We start from the raw sequence: 24,544 nt of genomic DNA, 5'->3' as shown, positions 1-24,544 counted from the left end.
GTAGGTCTGTGTCTTTATTCCCGTCTTGCCACTAGGTTCTTCATGACCTTTTTTTTTTTTTCCTTAGATTCCATATATATGTGTTAGCATACGGTATTTTTCTCTTTCTGACTTACTTCCCTCTGTATGACAGACTCTAGGTCCATCCACCTCACTACAAATACCTCCATTTCATTTCTTTTTATGGCTGAGTAATATTCCATTTGCCTATGTTTTCTTTTAGAAATTTTATGGTTTCAAGTCATATTTAAGTCTTTAATCAATTTTGAGTTTATTTTTGTATATGGTGTAAGAGAGTGGTCCAGTTTCATTCCTCTCCATGTAGCTGTCCAGTTTTCCCAACATCATTTATTGAAGAGACGTTTCTCCATCACATATTCTTGCATCCCTTGTTGTAGATTCATTGACCATATGTGTTTATTTCTGTGGTCTCTATTCTGTTCCACTGATCTATGTGTCTATTTTTATGCCAGTACCATACTGTTTAAATTACTATAGTTTTGTAATATAGTTTCAAGTCTGAGAGTGTGATATCTTCAGCTTTGTTCTTCTTCCTCAAGATTGCTTTGGCTGTTTGAGGTCTTTTGTGGTTCCATGCAAATTTTAAGATTATTTTTTCTAGTTCTGTGGAAAATGCCATTGGTATTTTCATGTGGTTTGCATTGAATCTGTAGATTGCTTTGGGTAGTAGAACATTTCAATGATATTGATTCTTCTAATCCATGAGCACCAAATGTCTCTCCATTTGTTTGTGTAACCTTCAATTTCTTTCCTCAATGCCTTACAGTTTTCTGAGTACAGGTCTTTTACCTCCTGAGGTAAGTTTATTCTTTTTGATGCAAATGTAAATGGGATTGTTTTCTTCATTTCTCCTTCTGATAGTTTGTTATTAGTGAAGAGAGATGCAACCGATTTCTATATATTAATTTTGTATCCTGCAACTTTAGTGAATTCTTTTATTAGTTCTAGTATTTTTTTGGAAGAATCTTTGGGCTTTCCTGTATATAGTATCATGTCATTTGCAAATAGTGACAGTTTTACTTCTTCCTTTCCAATTTGAATGCCTTTTATTTCTTTTTCTTGCCTAATTGCTGTGGCCAGGACCCTATGTGTTCCCTGAGAGTAAATGTGTTATATTTTTTGTCTCTGAATCCCCAAAACCTAATAGCACACCCTAGAACATAATATTACACAAATGATTATTGAATAAATAGGTGAATGAATGGGTTGATTTTCAGCCATTTGTCGGGGGTTTTTTTGGTTTTCTTTTTATTTTGCTTGGCTTATTTTAAATGTAAGAGTCACACATACAGCTCTTCTTGTTCTTTAAAACAACAACTCTGCCATGCTGCCGTGTAGAACTAATCTCCATGTCCTACTTGTGAAACCATTTCTGTCTACCATAAGCTATTTTTAAAGCTCTCACAAAGAACCAAGTCTGTTTCTGGACTACTACCACCTACCCACTGAAATCAAGCTTGAGTATTTAGGGTGCTGTTGACAAATATAACACTTGGAAAGCTAAATTTAGCATAGAACACAGGGTGGAATGGCTCTTATCCCTGGACTCACCTCCAGGGTCCCACCCCTTTTAAAAATAGCCCATGACAACATGTATCAGGTACAAAAGAATGCTCCAGTTTAAAGTACAGGCTCCGGTTGGATCCTGGATTATAGTTGCATATAAAAAGTCTTTCAGAAATGTATCTAATTACAAGCTATCAGTCTGAGAAAATAACAGGGCAGAAAGGCTATGTTTAAAGAAAGGAAATACTCAAAGAATTAATATTGCTACTGAAATGAATAGAGCAATGACATAATATGGAAATGAAGAGGGAAGAACAGATGACTTTATTCTAGTGGGCATTCCAGAAGGGAAATGGTCTCCGTAGTGTTGCTGCTTGTCATTCTCCGTATGCTCTTGTCTCTTGTGTCTGATAAAGGCTGCATGCTCCTTGCAAACATGGTCTGCGTAGTCTTTACCACTGCCTTTTCCGTAGCGCTCAGCTGTGTTCTGGGACACCCCCAGCCCCTACACTGTCTTCACCAACGTGAGCCCTTCAGCCTTTGAGGCACTGTCAACACCACTTATCCGCCTGCACAAAGCATCACAGATGAGCAGAGGCTACACCTCTCCCATCCCAGCACCCTGCAGCCCCCTTCTGTAGAGAAGGTGTGGGTTTTACCATTTGGGGGAAGCTCCAGGCCTTGGGTCAGCCCATGTAATACAGTTATGCCTGCAAATCAGCTCTATGATGAGGGTAAACCATCTTTATTAAATCATAAGTGCATCCAATCTCCCCTCCACTCTTTACTGCAAGCCTTGCTAAGAAAGGTCAAGGGTATTCTGCTGGGTCCCCCTTTTGTGGAAAATCTCAATGAAAGGGGCACCCCAGGGGCCAGGTTACTCTGAGAGATCCTGCTCAGGCTTTAGAGGGACTTAGAGGGAGGCAGGGGGTGGTCAGGGGGCAGCTTTGGGGAGTGAATGAGAGTGAGAGAGAGGGACATGGGAAAAGAGGGTGCTTACAAAGTCCAGCTCTGACTAAAGACGTGCTGCCTCGTGAGCCCTAACCCTTGACATCAGGTCTTTTCTCCTGTTGTCTCTATGCTGTTTGACTGCAACACCACATAGCAATGGATCCCACGATCCCTGGGCTACCGCTGGCACTGAGAGGATGGTGGCTACTGATATTCACACCTCCCTCCCCCGGAGCCTCTGTGCCTAACTCTCCTGGGCACATGCTCCACCCCCTTTGCTGGTCCAGGCAGTGCCCTCCCGACTCTCCTTCCTCTCTCTAGCCTCTGGTCACATTTTTTATTGTAAGTCACATAGACGTGGCACAGGATCCTGTTGGCCAACTCCACTGGCCCATCCCAGCTTCCTAGCAAGGGAAAAACAAGAATTGGAAAAAATATATGAGAATTGTGTTTTATCTATGTTATAAGAAAAAAGTGACCTTATAAATTTTTTTAAAAACTTTCCATTGAAGTATAGTTGATTTACAATGATTCAGGTGTACAGCAAATTGACTCAGTTTTATGTATATATATGAATATATATATATTTTTTTCAGATTCTTTTCCATTATAGGTTATTACAAGATACTGAACATAGTTCCCTGTACTATAGTAGGTCCTTGTTGTTTATCTATTTTATATATAGTAGTGTGTATCTATTAATCCCAAATTCGCAATTTATCCCTCCCTCCCCCGCTTTCCATTTTGGTAACCATAAGTTTATTTTCTATGTGTATGAGTCTATTTCTGTTTTGTAAATAAGTTCATCTTTATCGTTTTTTTAGATTCTACATATAAGTGATATCATATTTGTCTTTCTCTGTCTGACTTACTTCACTTACTATGATAATCTCTAGGTCCATTTATGTCACTGCAAATGGCATTATTTCATTCTTTTTTATGGCTGAGTGGTAGTCCCTGATAGATAGATAGATAGATAGATGATAGATAGATAGATAGATAGATAGATCACATCTTCTTTATCCATTCATCTGTCGATGGACGTTTATGTTGTTTCCATGTCTTGGCTATTATAGATAGTGCTGCTATGAACATAGGGGTGCATGTATCTTTTCGAATTAGAGTTTTCATCTTTTCTGGATATATGCCTAGGAGTGGGATTGCTGGATCATATGGTAACTCTATTTTTAGATTTTATTAATTTTTAGACAATAAAATAAAGCCCTGAACTACAGTGTAGCAAGTAACTAGTAAGTTACTAATAAAGAACTGTTACCATCCATTAAAAAAAAAAAAATTGTGGCATCTCTCATCTTCAGCAAGGGATGCGCATTTTGGGATCAGTTCTCAACAACTGGAAGAAACTCACAGGCCACCTGGGGCCCCAGATGATGCCTTTGGGAATCCCTGGTCTGTCCTACTACGGAGCCTCCCACCCGGGGACACTTGTGCAGAGCCTGGTCATTTGCAGTGTCCAGCTGGGCCTCCCTCACACAGCCTTGGGGCTGACACAGCCCTCAGAACACACATCCATTCACCACTGGCCACAACAGCTAAGGAAGTGGATGGGATGAAAGCAAGAAGACACCCTACAGAGCAGGGAAGAGAAGCCCTGCCTATTTTAGGCTGTGTGCCCTTGTCGTGCGGAGAGCTGTTTGGAAGATGTACAGATGTGCTTGTCTCTAGAGTTTACATCTATATAATCACACGGGGGTGGCTGAGCTCGTTGGCATATTAGTGGTCACATGATGCTGGCCATATCAAGTAACCATTATCACATCAGAGCCCACACGAGTTATAAATACACCACCACCCAGCCCCAGCTGGATGACAATTGAGTAATAACAATAGAAATAGCTCACACTCCGTAAGACCATCTTTCCCCTTCCTGGAGAACTTTTCCGAGATCATCGGCATTGCAATGAAGAGACAGCCAGAGCCAGTTGGAGGGAAACTTCAGATCTTTCAGAAGATGGGAAAAGAGCCTCAAGCCAGAGCTGGGTGGCCGGTGCTCGAGTACCATACTGCCTTGGTCACAGGAGACCTGGACCATCTTAAGCTCCTCATGGACCAGTTCTTCCAGGACGCCAACGTGGTGTTTGAGATCAAGAAGGATGAGATGGAGTGGCAGGTGAAATCCCTGGCCACATTTGGACCGTCAGGTACCTTTGCTCCTTTAAAGCCCGGTTATTTATTTTTTTAAGGAACTACTAACACACCTCTGAACATATAGCTCCAGTGTGTAGACTGCTCACACGGGTGCTGCATTTAACATACTCGAGCAAAAGACATCTAGAAGCCAAACTTTGCGTGCATAATTTTTAAGATGTAGTTTTTAGGTGAGAGATGAGAGAGATCAAATTGGAAAGGCCAAGCTGTTGGTGAGAAGTGCCCTTCCCATGCTGGAGGTGCCTCTTGTCTTTAAAAAGAGCTTTGGTTTGAATGCTGATCTGCCAGAGCCTGGATCTGGCAGCCAGGGAGGCAGGGGATAAAGTACGCCTCTCCTTTGAGTGCGCCCAGAGCGGGCCCCTGGCGAGCAGCACCGGGCAAGTTTCCTCTGTGGATCCGAGAACGCCATGGCTCCAGCGGGGAAGCTGGGACACAGCCAGCACCGTGGAGGGAGAGCTCTCAGGAGCCGCTCCTCCTGGAACCCGGGGGAGCCTGGGAAGGGGGAGGAGGGGGAGAAACCAGAGGTCCTTAAGTTGTGTATGTCTGCATTCTTGTCGCCTGGACACTGTCGCTATGTGCCGGGCAGGCAAACATACCCCCAGGTAGAGAGAAGCCCCCTCACCCCCCATCTGGGATGAACAGACTTTCTGACCATCAGGCTGCACTGTGGCCCCCTTGGCCGGCACTCCGCATTGGGCACCCTTCCTCCCGTGCATCCCGATGCCACACGTTTACCGAGAGGGTTCATGTGTTGGAATCTGTGAGGATTTCAGACTCTGTGGTCAGTGGGCCAATGGCCAGTGCCCCGTGCCCCTGACTCGTGATCTCTGGCAGGCCAAGAATCAGGAAGGGTGGTTTCCAAAGCACTGACCCAGTCTGTGTACACCTCACACAGGGAGAAGGGAATAAACCCAAACCCTGCCAAAGGGCTAAGCAGCTCAGAGTCGCCAGCGAGGCGGCAGAGGCTGCGGGAAAGGCACGCGCAGGTCTAGTCTGGGCCAAAACCCCTCCCGGCCAAAGGCATCCCAGAGCCTTTTTGGGTCTCCTCTCCCTCACCTGTCCCAGATGGGGCACACATCTTCCTCCAGCGGGCTGTGTGACCATTCAACCAAGAATGCCAACTGCTTGAATGTTCGATTAATGTTGTTTTTAATCACATGCCTCACAGCCCTGGACACACACACACTCAAATGTTGCACTGATAGATATTAATGTCAGTTCATCGTCTGAATCAAAGCCTCCTTCCTGTTTTCCCCCTCAATCTTTCCACCCCTAACTTTGCTGTTTTTCTACGGCACAGCTGTACGACAGGAGATTAGAGCATTGTGGCAGTGAAGGGACCTGAGATATGACCGAGCAGAAGGGCAGCCCTGGGAGTTAGTGCTGGCCTGCGGCCTCGGTGCAGGCTGGGAAGAGAGGATGGACACTTCTGGACCCTGTGCTCTTTCAGCGCAGCCACCTGAATTCTCCCAGCTGGTCCAGTAGCAGAAATGACCAAACCCGGGCTGAGGACAGTGGCCCCGACACTGCCCTCGCTCGTACGAGGACTTCCTGGTGGCCAATTCAGCTCCTCCTGAAGGCAGCCATGGGGAAGGGGATACACAGGTTCATAGTGGCTGGCTCCTGGGTACCACATCCACGACGGAATGCTGGCCCCATCAAGCTCGCAGTGCCAGGAAAGCATTAGCATGGAGCGGATGTCTAGAGGGAGGTATCACCTGGGGAGAAGCCTGCTTCTATGTCCTTCCTGGTGGCAGAACCTGGACCAAGGGTGGGATTTATAGGAAGCTGATTGATGATTCAGGTTTACTGAATGAGAGAGCTTCCTTAGAACAGGGTTCTCTGGAAGACCTGATAGAAGCTCATCACCATCTCCAGGGACCTGGAGAAGGGGGCTGGCCCTAAGCTATGGCTGAGCTAAATGCCCAACCAAGGCCCCTCCCCATCAGTCCAGGGGAAGACTTGGGGATCTTGGGTGGGTGAACAGAGCTGCTGATGGTGGGAACTTAGCATGCCCTAGAAAATGGAGTACCCCCTTCCTTGACCCTCAGTAAGTAAACTTCCTGTCTCAGGAAAATGAGTAGAATCAACAACCAGGAGCTGGCCCCTACAAGAATGTAGGTCACTGTTACGGTCAAGGACCATATCCATCATCCCCCTCAAATCAGACCCGGTCTTCACTGGGCAGGGCAGCTCAAACCCATGCAGGCCCACGTCCGCAGGGCCTCCAGCCGCCATCACCCACCACCAGGACGACAGGCCCCCTCTTCCCCCACCGAGTGCGCACAACCTCCAGGCTGGGCCTTGGGGACGCGGGGCGGGCTAGAACCGCGCGCGCTGCATGGAGGTGCGTAATTATGAGTGGTCTTTCAAACTGCTCAGCATGGGTCCCGGGAAGGAGGTGGCCTGTGAAAAGGGTCTCCTCCACAGCTCATTACAGCCACAGTATCGATTCTTCCATCATTATCAGAAGGCATCCCTGCCATGTGAAATCCTGTCCCTTGAAGTGTATTCACCAGGGACAGCTTTCCCCCATTTCCAGGAGTGCTCACGGCTGCTAACAACCTTCCCCCGGCCTTTTGAAAGCCCCAAGTTTTCAGAGAAGTGAAATGTACAGCTCCCGCTCCATTCATCCCTCAAGAAAGAGCAACCCTACGCGCGCGCACACACACACACACACACAAAACCCCAAAGAGCGCAAAGAAACAAACCAGAATTGTGCTCAATGCAGACCACCACATCAAAAGGTGCTTCTGAAACCCGGCCACTTCCAAGACAACTAAACTTTCCGAGTCCTTTTTCGAGCAACCTTGGTGATGTGGGTCAGTTTGTTTTGTCTGTTGTCTTCTCCTCTTAATGATACAGGGGTAAATTCGGGGCTCGAAAAGAGAGGGCTTGGATTCCAGAAAAATCCACAGCTCACTTTCCTCCCTCAAGCTGCCCCTAATTCCGAGTCTGGAAAATGTGAATTCTCCCACTGTCCACCCTGCTTGTTCAGCTTTTAACATCTCAAATCTTACCCAAGTTACCCTCATATTTGGCAAAACCCTCTTGCTTCTCAATAACCGCCCACCCCCATCTCTCCTTTGTATTTCTTCTCTCTCTGTCTCTCCATCTCTGTCTTTCCAGTGTGTCTCTGCTCTGTGTGCTGTTACTTTCTCCCCTCTTCCTCCACTTTTTTCCCTTGCTATCTCTCTGCCCCTCTCTGTCAGGGCCCTTTCACCTCTACCCCCACGCCTCCCTCCAGCCCTCATCCGTGATCCAGTTGGCCCTCACTGGGTTTCTCTGTCCCGAACCCTGAGCATCTTTGTGTATCTCCCTACGTGCCCACCTGGTACCTACTTCTAAGAGATGGTTTCACCCTATTTCAGTCTTAATGGACACCGCTCCCCCCACCCGCGTCCCCCGACTCACCTGACCTCTCCCCACCTCCCCTCCACCCCCAGGCCTCTGGACCCTGGAGTACAAGCGCGAGCTCACCACGCCCCTGTGCATCGCCGCGGCCCGGGGCCACACGGCCTGCGTGCGCCACCTGCTCGGCCGCGGCGCGGACCCCGACGCCAGCCCCGGCGGCCGCGGCGCCCTGCACGAGGCCTGCCTGGGGGGCCACACGGCCTGCGCCCAGCTGCTGCTGCAGCACCGCGCCGACCCCGACCTGCTCAGCGCCGACGGCCTGGCGCCCCTGCACCTCTGCCGCACGGCCGCCTCGCTGGGGTAAGGACCCGGGGCCCCGGCCACCCAACCGACCCTCGACCCTCGACCCCCGACCCCCGACCCCTGACCCTGCCCCCGGACGCCCTCAGCGCCCCGGACCAGGCCGGCGTCACCGCTCCAGGCCCCGCCCCCAAGCCCACCCCCGCAGGCCCCGCCCCCGGACCCTCGGCCTCGGCCCCGCCCGCCGCCTGACCCCGCCCGGACCCGGACGCGGGAGCTCTCGGCCACGTCCGTCAGCGCCCCTGGGAGGCCACCGGGCCCCCCGCCCCGGCCTCGGCCCCAGCCCGGGCCCCGCGCCGGTTTAATTAGCGCTTGATTGCGAGCGCGGGGGGGGGGCCGGCGCCACACGGAGGTAATGAGCCGGTGATCACCGGCCCGCAGACGCCGGCGCGGGAGAATGCTAAAAGGCCACTGGCGGGGTTGGAGGCTGAAAAATTAGGGTTTTTAATGATAATTTTATGCAGAATAATTGTCACAGTGTGACATAAATGGTTAGCTCCTCGGGCGGGGCTTCGGCGTCCCACAAGCCAGCCGAGCTGCGCCCGCGTTTTCGGGGCCCACCCCCCGCCCAGGTGCCGGGGTTCTGGAAGTTCTGCTGGTGCCGGGTCCAGCCTCGCGGCTGTCCTTGCGGAGGGTCTGTCCCCTCGGGGTCCAGTAGGTCCTGGGAGAGACGGCGGGGGCCCACCGCGTCATTGCATCGGATTTCTGTGCCGGGGGCCCAGCTTGCGTTGTGTCATCTTGACATTTCTTTTAGTCCCTGTTCTTGGGATTAAAATTTCTTGGCCTTCTGTCTCTATGATGACGATTAAATAAAATAACCGTGTCAAGCGCAGGCAGGCAGGACTACTGAGCTCTCAGGGACCAAGGCGGAGGGGCACCGCCTACCAATGTCACGTGGAGCAGGGACTCAGAAAGGCACGTGGACCACCAGGAGTCTTGAAGGAAAGTGACTGAAAACAATATATTTTTCAAAAGCAGCTTTACTGCGTTGTAATTGCATATAGTAAACTGCGCATGCTTAAAGTATACGATCTGATAAATTTGGACACAGGCATGCACTCATGAAACCATTCCTATAATCAAGATAGTGAACCCAGCCATCACCAGCAAAAGGTTCCCTTGCCCCATTGTAATCTGTCCCTCCCCCTCCTCCAATTTCCCACTGATCTGCTTTTGGTCACTATAGTCTGAATTTACTAGAATTTTATGTGAATGGAATGTAGTCTCTTTTGTCTGGCTTCTTTCATGCAGCAATATTACTTTAAGATTTGCTTTGAAGCATATATTTTTTATTTTCATTTTATATTGGAGCGTAGTCGATTAACTGTGTTGTGTTAGTTTCAGGTGTACAGCAAAGTGATTCAGTTCAACATATACATGTATCTATTCTTTTTCAAATTCTTTTCCCATTTAGGTTATTACAGAATATTGAGCAGAGTTCCCTGTGCTATACAGTAGGTCCTTGTTGGTTATCTATTTTAAATATAACAGTGTATACATGTCAATCCCAATACTTTGAGAGTTGTCATACTGTTGTGTGTATCCATAATTCACTCCTCGGCATTGCTGAGTGGTATCCCACGGTAGAGGATAACACAATGTATCTATCCACTCATATGTTGAAAGACACTTGATTGTTTCAGGCTTGGGGCTGTTACAATAAAGTTGCTATGAACATTTGTGTACCAGCCTTTTTCTGGGTATATGCTTTCATTTCTCCTGGATAAATACCTAGGCAGAGCTGTGTCACATGATATGATTAAAAGATAATCTTTTAGGAAATGACCTTCCAAATTGGATCTACCATTTTACATTCCCACCAGCAATATATGAATGTTCTAGATGCTTCCCATCCTCACCAATACTTGGTATGGTCACTCTTTAGCTGTAGACATTCTTTAGGTACTCAGAAATGTTCCATTGTAGTTTTGATTTGCATCTCCCTGATGACAAGTGATGTTGGGCATCTTCTCATGTACTTATTTGCCATCCATTTATCTTCTTTGGTGAAGTGCCTGTTCAAATCTTGTGCCCTTTTAAAATATTGGGTTGTTTGTTTTCTTCTTAAATTTTTAGATTTCTTTATATATTCTGGATACAAGTCCCTTGTCAGGCATGTGATTTATAAATATTATCTCCCAGTTTCTGGGTTATATTTTCTTTCCTTAAAAGTGTCTTTTGGGGCTTCCCTGGTGGCGCAGTGGTTGAGAATCTGCCTGCTAATGCAGGGGACACGGGTTCGAGCCCTGGTCTGGGAAGATCCCACATGCCACGGAGCGGCTGGGCCCGTGAGCCACAATTGCTGAGCCTGCGCGTCTGGAGCCTGTGCCCCGCGACGGGAGGGGCCGCGATAGAGAAAGGCCCGCGCACCGCGATGAAGAGCGGTCCCCGCACCGCGATGAAGAGTGGCCCCCGCTTGCCGCAACTGGAGAAAGCCCTCGCACGAACCGAAGACCCAACACAGCCAAAAATAAATAAATAAATAAATAAATAAATAAGAAAATCCTTAAAAAAAAAAAAAAAAAAAGTGTCTTTTGGAGAACAGAAGTTCTTACTTTTGGTGGCATCCAGCTGATCATTTTTTTCTTTTAGGGATTGTGTTGGGTTATTTTATCTTAAAAAGAAAATCTTTGCCCAACCATGGCCACAAACATTTCCTCCTATGTTTTCCTCTAAAATTTTAAAAATAATTTTATATGTTACATTTAAGTCTATGACCCATTTTAATATCTGAATATGGTGTGAGGTATGGATTGAAGCTTTTTTTTCTCTGCATGTGGATCCAGCACCATTTGTCAAAAAGCCTTTCCTTTCTCCATGGATTTGCCTTTGCACTTTTGTTGAAAATCAACTGACTGCATATGTATGGGTTTATTTCTGGCTCTCTTGTCAAGTACACACAAGACAGGGCAAGGCCTGACCGATTCAACTGGTAAAGATCCACAGAGCCACTCCTAGATTCGGACTTTTAACGCTTACATAAACAGTGAAAAGAAGAATAGCCAGAAGTACCAATTCTGCACGGTCCTTGTCCCACACACCACAAAGGACAACACCCAAACAAAAGGGGCCAGATAATGGCAATGTGAGTTGCAGCATACCCTGTTACAGAACACCCGAATCTAGACTTCAGGTCAGCGGTTTTACAGTCTGCAGCTCTATTCTGAGGGGGGCAAGGCAGGAAGTCCCAAACCTCATCAGAACTCAGGAGGTGATGAGAAACGTCTCAGGACGGCCTCCCAGGGGCCATAGGGAGGTGAGTGGACGATGGTCTTGTAGCAACTCCTTACAAGACTTTCATTCTGGAGGATCACAAGGCGCTCTGCCAAGACTTAGATCAGCAGTGGTTCAAACTTTTGTTTGCGTGGCCTGTGTGGATACGTGCAAGTCGCTGGGGCTCCGTGGCAGAGCCATGGTTCTGTGTCTCTACTCCATTACATTGCTCTATTGGTCTTTTTTGACACCAGTACCACATTGTATTGAATATTGTAACTCTGTAAGAAATCTTCAAGTCAGGTAGTATAAGTTCTCCAGCATCAGTCTTCACTTTCGAAGTTGATTTGGCTGTTCTAGCCTCTTTGTATTTCCACATAAATTTTAAAATAAGTTTGTCAATTTCTACCAAAAAAGCTGCTGGGTTTTGACTGAGGTTAATGTGAATCTATAGATCAGTTTGGGGAGACTTGACTTAAAAATATTGAATCTTTCAACCCATGAACCCGATAAATCTCTCCATTTATTTAGATCTTTAGTTTCTTTCAGCTTTGTTTTATAGTTTTTAGTGTGGAGGGCTTGCACATATTTTGTCAGATATATCCCTAAGTATTTCATATTTTTGATGCTTTTGAAAGTGATATTTTTATTTAAATCTCTGTTGTGGTAGCTACTATATAAATTGATAAGAATTTATTTTTGTATATTAATTTGAAACCTGCAACCTTGCTAAGCTTACTAACTGTTCTAGTAGCCTATCATAAATTCCATAAGATTTCTATGTAGACAATCATGTCATCTGCAAATAAACAGAGTTTTACTTCTTTTCCAATCTGGATGCCTTGTAGTACTTTTTCTTGCTTTATTGCACTAGATAGAACCTCCAGTGCAATGTTGAATAGAAGTAATGAGAGCAGACAACTTTCCTTATTTCTAATCTTAGAGGAATTAAATCTTTCACCATTAAGTATGATATTAGATGTAGATGACATTTTTCAGATTGAAAGAGTGCCTTTCTATCCCTACTCTGCTGGGAGTTTCTACTATGAATGGATATTGAATTTTCTAAATGCTTTTTCTGCATATATTCAGTTGATCATATGGTGTATTTTTTAGTGTTAATATAATTATTTACACTGATTGATTTTCAAATGTTAAACCAACCTTGCATTCTTCAGACCACAGTTTATAAATTGCTAGGTTAGATTTGCTGAAATTTTTTCAATCTGCATCTATGTTCATGAAGGGTATTGATCTGTAGTTTTTTCTTGTAATGTTTTTGTCTGGTTTTGATATCTGAGTAATGCTGGCCTCAAAAATGAGTTGAGAAGTGTCCCCTTCCTGTCTATTTTCTGGAAGAGCTTGTGTAAAATTGTTATTATTTCTTCCTTAAATGTTTGGTAGAATTCATCCGTGAAGCTATCTTGGCCTGGAGTTTTCTTTATGAGAAGGTTTTTGGCTATGAATTCAATTTCTTTAATGGCTATAGTGCTATTCAGGATATTTCTCTCTCTTTGAGTGAGCTTTGATAGCTTGTATCTTTCAAGACATTTATCTCTTTAAGTTATTAAATTTATTGTCATAAAGTTGTACCCTAGTATCCATTTAATAGCTTCAGAATCTGTAGAATCACCACTCTCCTTCATGATACTGGAATTTGTGACTTTTATTCTTTTTTCCCTGTTCAGTCTTGTTTTGGGTTTTAATTGATTTTCTTTTTTGTTTTACTGTTTTATTTTTCATTGATTCCTGATAGGATCTTTATCGTCCTCCTTTCTTTACTTAACACTGAGTTTTATTTGTTCTTGTTCTTCTATTTGTTAAGATGGAAGCTGATGTCGTTGATGATTTTTATTTTCTAATATAGGCTTTCAGTGTTATACATGTACCCTCTATGTACTACTTTAGCTGAATCCCACAAGTTTTAATATGTTAAAATTTCACTTTCAATCAGTTTTAAATATTTTCTAATTTCCCTTTAAATTTTCCCTTTTGATTTTTTTCTTTGAAACATAGGTTGTATAAAAGCGTGTTATTTAGTTTCCAAATATTTGGGTATTTTCCAGATATCTTTCTATTATTTATTTCTAATTTAATTCCATTATAGTGAGAGAACTTACTTTGTTTCACTTTACTCCTTTGAAATTTATTGAGTCTAGTTTTATGATCCAAAATATATCCTATCTTGGTAAAATTTCCATACGCACCAGAAAAGAATGCATATTCTGCAGTTGTTGGGTGGTGTGTTCTATAAATGTCAATTAAGTCAAGTTGCCTAATAATGTTGTGTAAAACTCCTATATCCTTACCGATTTTCTGCCTACTTGTTTTACAGGTTATTGAAAGAGGAGTGTTGAAATCTTTGAGTATAATCATGGATTTGTCTATTTCTCTTTGCAGTTCTATCAATCAGTTTTGTTTCAAATATTTTGAAGCTCTATTATTAGTTACATAGATGTTTAGCATTGTTATTGCCTCTTGAAGAACTGACATCATTATTAAAAGATATTCTTTATCTCTGGTAATATTCTTTGCTCTAAAGTCTCCTTTGTCTGATATTAAAATATCCAGTCTGACATTAATATAGATTTCCTTTGATTAGTGTTAGCATAGTGTACCCTTTTCCATCTGCATTAGTTATCTATTGCTGTGTAACAAATTATCACAAACTTAGAGACTTACTACAACACCCATTTATTGTCTCATGGTTTCTGTGGGTAGAGTTTGGGTGTGGCTTTACTGGGTCCTCTACTGCAGAGTCTCTCATAAGACTGCAATCAGGGTGTCAACAAGGGCTAGGGTCTCACCTGAAGGATCAACTGGGGAAGAATCTGCTACAAAATTCATATAGTTATAGGCAGAATTCAGTTCTTTGGGACTGTTGGACTGAAGGTCTCAGTTCCTTGCTGACTATTGATTAAAGGCCATGCTCAGTTTGTGTCTTTATTTTTAAAGTGGATTTCTTGTAGGCAGGTTATAATTGAGTCTTTTTTAATCCAATCTGGTAGTCTTTGACTTTTAGTTGGGTGTTTAGATCATTTACATTTAATGAGATTTTGATATGATTATGTTCAAATCCAACATCCTGTTATTTTTTTCTATTCATCTCATCCATTCTTTGTTCCCTTTTCTTCTTTTTCTACCTTCTTCTATACTGAGTATTTTTCATGATTCCACTTTATCTCCTTTTTTGACTTATTATATATAACTTTTGGTTCTGTTATTTTAGTAGTTGCTTTAGGGTTTTTAGTATACATCTTTACCACAGTCTGCCCTCAAGTTGTATTATACTACTTCATGTATAATATAAAAACCATATGACACTACAGTTCCATTTCTCTCCTCCTGACCTTTGCACTACTGGTATCATAGATTTTACTTCTGTATATAAGTCCCACAATGCATTGTTATTATTTTTGTTCAAAGTCAATTATCTTTTAAATATATTGAAATAATAAGAAAAAAAGTTTTTATGTTCACCCATGTAGTTCCTATTTCAAGTTCCCTTCATTCCTTTGTATAGACTGAAGATTCCATCTGGGATCATCTTCCTTCTGCTTGGAGGACTTTCTTTAATATTTCTTATAGTGAAGGTCTGCTGGGGATGAATCCTTTTGGAGTTTGTATGTTTGAAAAAGTCTTTATTTCATCTGAGTGTTTGAAAGGTACTTTTGTTGGGTAGAGAATTGTAGGTTGACAGGTTCTTTTTTTCTTTCAGTGTTTTACACTCATGGCTCCACTGTCATCTAACTTGAATTTTTAATCTTTAAATCTTCTATCTATCTGATCTTTGTTCTTTTGTATATAGTGTCCTTTTTTTCTGGCTTTAATAATTTCTCCTTATCACTGGTTTTAAGCAATTTGATCATGATGTGCTTTGACGTAGTTTTCTTCATGTTTCTTGACCTTGAGATTTACTGATTTCTTGGATCTGTGGGTTTATACTTTTCATCAAATTTGGAAAATTGTTGGCAATTATCTCTTCACATATTTTCTATATGATCCCCTCCTCTGCCTCAGGGACTCCAACTGCATATATGTTACACCACTTGAAGTTGTTCCACAGTTCATTAATGCTCTGTTAATTTTTTTTTTCATTTTTTTCTTATGAAATTGATTTACCTTTTGTTCTGAAATCCCTGATCTGCCATTAATCCCATCCAGTGTATTTTTCATCTCAGACATTATAATTTTCAACTTTAGAAGCCCAATCTTAGGTCTTTTTAAAATATCTTTCATGTCTTTACTTAACATGTTCAACCTTTCCTCTAGCTTCTCAGATATATGGAATGCAGTTCTAATAACTATTTTAATGTTTCTTTCTATCAATTCTATCATCTGGGTATGAATAACATTTTCTTTATTTTAACTTTGTTCATTTTGTAAATTTCAGATTCACATAAGGCATAGTTGTGAGATATAAGATATGTAGATATAAGATTCAAAGTAGAAATGCTTATGAATACATTTCTCAATGATTTTTTTAAAGCTGTAAGTAGATAGCTATTCTGCATGGATACTAAATAAAGATTAACTTCCACCTCATTTTAACTTACAATTTCTATCCTTGAGTCATTTGGTAGATGATTTGCTGGTGTACAAAGTTGCCATGTGGTGACAAAAGTATAGAAACCCCATCTATTTTTGAAAAGCACACATCCAATAATGATTCTTTCCCTACAAGCATTCAATCGCAAGTTGTTGAACTCTACAAGGTGCTGGGGCTGCGCTGTGTTGTACACAGTCTATTCCTGCAAGATGCTTTTGGTTTCAAAGGAGAGGAAGGTAATTTACAGCAGTGTGCTAGACACTGAGCTAAGAATATGTAGAATCCACTATGTGCATGGAAGTTGAGAGTGTGGGCTGGTAAATTTCTACTGGAAATTTTCTAGGAGAGAAACAGGCACCAGCTTTATTAAAGGACATAAGCCAATCAAATCAAAGCAAATGTCTTTCTATATACTAAGAAAACGGGCAAAATTATTAGGCAGTTTTACATTGATTGCACTCAGTTTTCATCTTTTTTTTGAAATTATCTCATTTATTTATTGACTCTCCTCACCCACCCACCCCATTCATCATATTTTTATACCCTACAATTTTATATGTTACAAGTACATATTTTGCTACATCTGAGGTCTGGGTTGAACCCCAATTCCAACACTTACTAGCTGTGCAAGCTTGGGTAAGTTATTTCATTTTTCTGTGTCTCACTGTAATATTTGAGCCTACTATGTAGGGTGGTTATTATGAGAATTAAATTAGCTAACGTAGGAAAAATGTTTAGAAGAGCACCTTGCATATAGTTAAGAATTACATAGGTGCTGACTGCAATTTCTGAGGCCTCTTGTATAATCATTGTGTCTATTTTATGAGAATTGAAAAAACATTTCACTATTTTTAATTAATATGGGGTTTGTGGTTTCTTTTCTTTATATTTGTTGGTCATCTATCATTTATTCCAAGTAATATCTCTAGTCAAGAACATACTCATAATTATAACATATTCCTATGGAAAATATAACCCATTTGATGATATTGCATGTCTAGGAACACACCATGCTTCCCACTCCCCCAAGAAGGCATGTCTATATTTACTTTTCTCTTGTTCAAAATTAAGTTCTCTAAGTGCAGCATGGTATCCTGGATTGGATCCTGGAACAGAACGTGAACATCAGTGGGAAAAGTGGTGAAAGTCAAACAAAGTCAGTTAATAGTTTTGGACTGATGTTAATTTCTTAATGTGGGCAAAGGTACCATAATAATATAAGATGTGAACTTCAGAGGGAGCTGGATGAAGGGCATTTGGGAACTCTCTGCACTATCTTTGCAACTCTTCTGTAAATCTAAAATAATTTTAAAATAGAAGCAGTTTTAAAAACCAAGTTTGCTTCATACCTTGGGCTCCAATCTTCCACCTTACAGTATTAGAAAAATATTGTTCTTTACTAAGAAATGAGAATGTATCACCTACTCAGAACACAAAATATTGTGAATCCTGACAACAGCCCTTAAGACAAACCAACAAGCTTACATTTGGAGCTGAGGCATATGCAGACCATTCAAGCTACTCGGCTTATACACTGTGTGATAGAAACTAATTTCCTGGCTTCAGCTGGTTTTTCAGAAATCATTCAGATCTAGCACATTGTTTAATAAAGACTTTTAAAATGTCTTTGTATTAAGATGGGGCTTTTAAAATCTCTTTTCTTTTGTCTTTCTCCTCCCCTTTGTTCTTTTTCTTCTCATTTTCTCTTCCGTCTCCTTGTGTCTCTCTACATGACTCTTTCTCCCTGGTGATTTCATTTGACAGTCTTGACTTATTTAAATCCAGGTTATTGGGGAAAAGTTTAAGGTAAGCGATGAACACACCAGAAGTTCAGGCAGAACTATGCAACAGCTGACTTAGAATATCAATGACTTGATGGAAGATGCTGGCGGGTCCCCTTGAACACCTCTACAATAACATAGCCAACTACCTTGAAGGATAAAAGTTAACAGATGTCAGAGAGGGCCTGAGGTTTAGACTACGGCTTTTCAGCTCTGAAGAGTCCCCCTAAAGTTAGACTCCGAGGAGGTCTGGCTTCAAGTAGTATAAACATTATCACTTTGACAGGAAAGAGCTACTTTCTCCAGAATCTTTTTATACATAGTAGATTTTAGGTCATCCTTAATTTTTTTACCTTACAGTAGAGAGGGGGTCGTTGACCTACATACAGAGCCACTTCATTTTCTTACTCTTGATGACAATGGTCTCCACACCTAGGGACCCAGTTCTGCTCCATCCGCTTTTAGTCAGCAATTCTCCATGGGTGCAGGACTTTAAAACCTTTGAGTCTCTGAGTTCCTGGGATTTAAAAAAAAATTATCTGTGCTTCCTTCCAACCAGCAAGCTTCAGAATTCAGAATTCAACACACAAAAAGGGATATCGGAGCTTTAATCTAGGAGCCTTTTGAAGAGATTTTCCCAAAAAGAAAAGTTCCAGTAAAGTTACTCTCTTCACGTTAGTAACCTGCATGCCAGCCTCGCCCTATTTATTATCAGATTCCTCTCCTTGACCTTTTTAAAATTCTGAGATAATTAAAATGAGAAAAGAATAGAGTCCTGATTCTTTTTCTCCTCTAAAGCTGTCTTGATTTAAACAAAAGTGAGGAGGATTTGCTTCCTTCACAAACATATTAGTTAAAAAGCATGCAAGTTTACTTCTTGGTCCCAGGTGTGTCAATTCAACTAAATAAAAATTCATTTGTAAGCCAGAATTGGACTTGTGGAAGCAGCTCATTATCTTGGGAGGAAAAAATTATTGAAGAAAATCACTGGACAATTCTTTTCTAACTCAGACCTGGCAGGTTGAAATCTGGGCAGAGAGGAATGAAGTATGACTCTTCCTGAGGAAAGAAAGGCACTCTCTGGTCAGGATTTGAACAGGGACAACTATTCTGAGTCCTCGCCCCGACCCCAAAAGTCGTTGCCTAATAACAGGAGGTTTGCTTGCATGAGGTTCCAGCTCATGAGCATTGATGTATATTCCAGTAAACGGTCCACTCTCCACATCCCAGATGAGTGACTGATCGTTGTTCAAGTGGAGGGGAGAAAACATGATCTGGTTCAACAGGACTTTGAGGCATCTCAAGGAATATTAAAGAACAAGGTGTCAGTTAGGGGCTACTCCCATTGGATGATTTGATATTTGTAGAAGAACTTCACATTCTTTTTTTTTTTTTTTTTTTTCCTTTTCTGCCATGCGGCACGTGGGATCTTAGTTCCCTGACCAGGGATCGAACTCGCATCCCTGCAGTGGAAGCACGGAGTCTTAACCACTGGACCACCAGGGAAGTCCAGAACTTCACATTCTGAGCATTTGCAAATGTCTTATGTGCTATGATCCTCCCCGCAGGCCTGCAAGGCATGGTTATCCCCAGTTTACTGGTTAGAAACCTGAGGCTCACCAAGAGCCCATGTTCTGCCGTTAAAGTGGCACACAGCGTAAACTGTCAGAGCCAGGTTTGAAAGCCAAGTGCCATAAGAGAGATGGATGTTGAAAGATAGCTTCTACCTTGTTAACCTAATTTTTTCAAAAACTGCCAACAGTCAGAAAGTAGCTCTGCTCATCTCTAATCACAACCTTTCAAACATGTTCTATCGTAGGTTTATCCTCCTTCCTTGCCACTTCTGGCATCTCAGGCAGATTCCTCCATTTTCTGGTCACTTACCAAATTCTATTTAAATACAGACAACTCGCTGTCAGGAATTAAAAGAGGTAATCCAGGCCAAATCAAACCTTCACCCTCTGGGCAAAATCCTTGATGAGACACCTCAGGAAAGATATACAAATGGCCAATAAGCAAATGGAAAGGTGCTCGACATCATTAGTCATCAGGGAAATGCAAATTAAAACCATGAGGAAATATACTTTATGTTACACCCGTTAGGATGGCTAAAGTCAAAAAGACTGACAACACCAAACATTGGCAGGAATGTGGAGCAACTGAAACACTCATACACTGTTGTTAGGAGTGTATAATGATGCAATCACCTTGGAAAACTGTTTGGCAGTTTCTTTTAAAGTTGAATATACACCTACCAGCAATTCCACTTCTAGATATTTATCCAAAAGAAATGAGAACATATGTCCACAAGAAGACTTACATAAAAATGTTCATAGCAGCTTTATTCATAATAGCCAAAAAACAGAAATACCCAAATGCCCATCAGTACCAAAAGGAGAATGAATTTTTTCATTGTGGTATGTCCATACAATTAAATATGACTCAGAAATAAAACAGAATGAGTTACTCAGGCATGCAACAATCTGGATGAGCGTCAAAGACATTCTGTTGAGCTAAAGAAGCCAGACACAAAAAAGTAGAAAATTCTAGAAAAGACAAAACATGGTGAGAGAACTCAGAACCATGGTTGCCTGTGGGGGTGATGACTGGCTGGTAGCACACACAAAGGAAATTGTTGGAGAGATGAAAATATGCTACGTCTTGACTGGGATGTTGGTTACAAGCATGTATTCCTTTGCCGATTTCTGCAGCTATACTTCTCAGACCTGTGCATTTCTCTGTATGCAAATTTACCTGACTTAAAAAATACATAAATACATGCATATAAAACTGTTCTCTCATACAAGTCCCAGCTCCACCCCCCTCACCCTCATCCCTGCCTTAAAAGGGAGTCTTTTATTTCACTTTTCCTCCTCCTTCTCTTCCCCTCACTCTGATGCCTCTGGGTCTCCCTCTTCCTCCAGTGTGCTGGGGCCAGGGGAGGAGAGAAAGGTTGCCCATTTCTTGTTGAGGAGGGGACACTAGTGAAGCTTCCAGAAAGTCAGATACTCCTTCAAGGGCAAGTGAAGCAAACAGTGGAGCTAACTTCTCTAAGTTTGCTCCTTTAATCAGTCCTCAGTCCACCAAAAGGCAGAATTTCACTCGCCGTCCGGGGAGAATTTGCCCAAAATATCATCAGCAGCCACAACCATTCAACACTTCCGAAGCAAATTAAATGGCAGCTGTTGCTCCAAGGGAAAACGGAAGGATGGAAATGGCCAGCAAGCTTCTCTCTCCATCTCCCCACTACCCTTAAGGATTTGTCCATTCACATCAGCCGTTTCCATTGTAAACATTTATGCTTGATCGTCTCACAGCTCAGCATCCCGGGAGAAAGGGAGGGAGAAGAAAATACAGAGCAGACGAATTCATAGAAAGGAGATTGTTAGATGTGTTTTAATGATAACTGGGGCTGTATATAATTCTGGCACGTAGGGATTGTCGAATGCTCCTAAAAATAGAATGTTGTGGAAATGTTTATTATAGGGAAATTGACATATTCTCTAGGAAGGACGGGGTGAATGGGCCTGCTACATTTTCTACATTGAGGACATATACAGGTTTTGATGCTACTTCTGTTAAATCAAGTGGGGCTTCACTGGATTTCTGCTACTGCGGAGATAATCAAATTCTGGGTGGGGGTCAGGAGAAAATTAGTCATAGGTGTTCTTGTGTAATAAATACTGTTGAAAGTGTAAATGATCCATTTAGCAGTAGGACTGAGAATAGAATAACTGCTAACAAGACTTCATATGAGATTGTCTGTGCTACTGTCCGTAGAGCTCCAGTGAGTAAGTATTTTGAATCTGAAGCTCATCCAGATCAGAGGATGGAATAAATGGCTAGGCTTGATATGGCTAATATAAATAGTATGCCTACAGTTATATTAATTAGTGGATAAGATATGGGAAGAGGAATTCATGTTGTGAGAGCCACGGTTAAGGCTAGCATTGGGGCAATAATATATAAATTGATGATGTTGATGGTCATGGTGGTTCTTTAATAAATAATCTGAAAAAAAAAAAAAAAGAAAATACAGAGCAGAAAGGGGCGGGTGGCAGGTCCCCGAAGGAGAGGCTCAGCAGAAGGTCCAGGGAAACCAAGTGGAGCTGCTCGTCCATCAGAGTCCGGGCAGCGGCTTCTGCATCCTCCATCTGCAGCCAGCTGGGCAGTCAATCCACAGAGGGAGCCTCCTTTCAATGGAAAGCACGGCTTTCATTAGAAAGCACAGCTGTGTTTTCCTCCCAGGTCTCTCCCCTCTGTCCCCTGCCTCCCCCCATTCCTGCCTTGCCCAGCATCCAGCCGATCTGCCTGCCCCCACCAGCAGACCCAGGCTTCGGGCTCCAGCCACCATGCCCCGGGGACACGTCTCCAGCGCATCTGCCTCTGCGTCAACTCCGAGGAGGAAAAGCAGCATAATGATGATTCAACAAGACTGGCTCATGACACCCATGACTCTCGCTGAGCACACTGCCTAGCGTGAAGCCCCTCCTGTCTGTCAGAAGGGATTCGGGCAGCAACCATGGGAAGAGGACAGTGAAGGGCAGTCGGGATTGTCCAAGGACTCTGGCGACTTCCAGCCACTGAAACCGTTGCTCAGGAGACAGATGCTGAACACACCTGACAAAGGGCTTAGAAGCAATGTCTGTTTCCCCTCGAAAAAATTTAAGTCATCTTTGTGAATTTCGCCTTGTGTTTAATAGTTCTTTGTCACTGTTGTCTTTCAGTACCATCGTTAGGTCGCTGACTCATTCTCTTAGCCAGTGGTATCTGGGGTTCACATCCCAAGCAGCATGTCCTGGCTGTGGAGTCACCGTCACATCCCAGGTCCCCACCCTTGAGATCACTGCTGAACCCTCAAACAGCACATCGCCACTGAAAACCAGGGAGAATGAAATCTGTGGCGCAGAGTTGCCCACAGGACTGGACGAAAAGCAGGTTCCTGTCGTTTGTTGTTGTACAGCACGAGGTCCACGGGCCAGGCAACCTCCTTGGCCTTCTGCTGCCTTCAGTGTTCTATCAGTGAGTCTGTCCAGGAATCCTGCGGAGTGCTCAGAGAAGAGACCCCTCCCCTCGCCCTGACAAGCTGCTGGCGTACAGAGCATGGAGGAAATGCTCTACTTATTGAATGAACCGATGAATGAAAAGTTTAGAGAGAACTTATGGCAAATGCCTAGTACCATGCCTGGCTCATAGAAGGTGCGTCACAAATAGTACCAACGGGCAGAGCAGCCGGGCGGGCAGGGTGACTAAGCCAGCCACAGCAGCCAGGGTCTCTGCTCTGCCACCTCTGGGCTGCATGGCCCTATGCAAGTCACTGGGCTTCTTCTAAGCCTCAATTTCCCCACCTGCAAACTCCACCTACAACACAGATTTGTTGCAAGGACTAAAGATAACATTCTTCTAAAAATAAATGAAAAGACCACGTGCTGGGGAATGCACTGACCTCCCAGCTCAGAACCAGAGGCTGTGAAATACCACTTTTGAGGGCTTTGTGCAACTAGAGGGATGGTGAAGAGGGAAGCCGGAGAAGGAAAGCCTGGAGCTGACTCTGTCTCACGGGGTGCAGGGCGGCTTGGCAGGTGGTATGAAAGGGTAAGGAAGAGGTGAGCAGTGAGGAAGCCCGGGCTGAGGCACTCGGCACCTTCCTGCACCTGCGAGGTGAGTGGGAAAGCCAGCACTTCGGGAAGACGCTGGAGGTGGCTGGGAGCGGTGTGCGGGACGTAGGCTCCGAGTCCCACTTCCCTCTTTAGAAATAAGTTAAAATGACATTCATTCAACAGCCCTTGATGGGTTCATCTCTATTAACTCCTGCCTTTTGGCTCAAGCCACTTTTTCTGTGTGCTGTCAACCTTGGGCCCCATAACAGCTTGTCACCTCGATCATTATCAAAGACGGGGATGAGGGATGGTGGGGGGGTGGGGAGCGTCTGCCCAAGTTGCTTCATATCTGAGGCTGTTCAGACAATACAGCATCTCCTTAATCTCGTAAGACAGAGACAAGTCATTTTGACATCGTCAGATGGGAACTTACCCTTGGTTCCCGACAGCGACTGTCCTACGCTGGCTCCAGGCCTTCCTTCTTGTGTCTATCAGGATAGCAGGAAACCTGCTCGCAAAATCTCCCCTGGGAGGAAAGGGCTTGGCCAAAGCTGGGTTTCCCACACGGTCCTGCAAAGGCTTGGGTGGTACTTTCCCTGCTGGGCCATCTCTTCCTTGACTGGAGACACTGACACACACAAGGTCAGGTCTTGCAGGTCCCCAAGACTGTTATCACTGCTCTGCTTAGCACGGAGGACCTCCCACCCACCCCCGTCCGCTCCTCTCGACTCACCTTCTCGGAGGCACTGCCATACGTGCTTTCCCAGATCGTTGCTTAACGCCTGGACAGATCAATGGAAAATTTGAGAGCATTCTGGAAACCTGGAAAGCTGAGCTGACATTCTTAGAATCCATGAACTGCTGCTGTGACAGTGGGGGATGGTTCCGTTAGTAATAAGTAACCTCTGTTGTTGCCCCTCTGTCAAACTGCAACTCTGATTCATTCTGGAAAATGAATTTGAAAATACAGGCAGGCAAAAAGGAAATAAAAGCACCATCACCCCATCATCCAGAGGTAAACATGCTGGCTTGTGTATTTC

General features: G+C 43.6%; 1 protein-coding gene and 1 long non-coding RNA gene across 2 annotated transcripts in view; one reads left to right on the top strand and one right to left on the bottom strand.

Annotated features, from left to right (window-relative positions):
- The window catches only part of ASB18 (ankyrin repeat and SOCS box containing 18), a 64,499-nt gene that overhangs the window by 18,232 nt on the left and 21,723 nt on the right, over positions 1–24,544 (top strand). Inside the window, exons 2-3 of the mRNA XM_057551875.1 lie at positions 4,518–4,640; positions 8,094–8,361. Coding sequence (XP_057407858.1) covers positions 4,518–4,640; positions 8,094–8,361 — 391 coding nt within the window. The remainder of the gene's footprint in view (positions 1–4,517; positions 4,641–8,093; positions 8,362–24,544) is intronic.
- Positions 20,255–24,544, bottom strand: part of LOC103016351 (uncharacterized) — a 43,892-nt gene continuing 39,602 nt past the window's right edge. The window contains exons 4-5 of the long non-coding RNA XR_009009121.1: positions 23,938–24,449; positions 20,255–22,097 (exon numbers count right to left, since the gene is read on the bottom strand). This is a non-coding gene — a long non-coding RNA (uncharacterized LOC103016351). The remainder of the gene's footprint in view (positions 22,098–23,937; positions 24,450–24,544) is intronic.

Source organism: Balaenoptera acutorostrata, chromosome 8 (assembly GCF_949987535.1).
Source record: "Balaenoptera acutorostrata chromosome 8, mBalAcu1.1, whole genome shotgun sequence".
Classification (NCBI taxonomy): domain Eukaryota; kingdom Metazoa; phylum Chordata; class Mammalia; order Artiodactyla; family Balaenopteridae; genus Balaenoptera; species Balaenoptera acutorostrata.
This window is presented reverse-complemented; position numbering and strand designations above follow the sequence as displayed.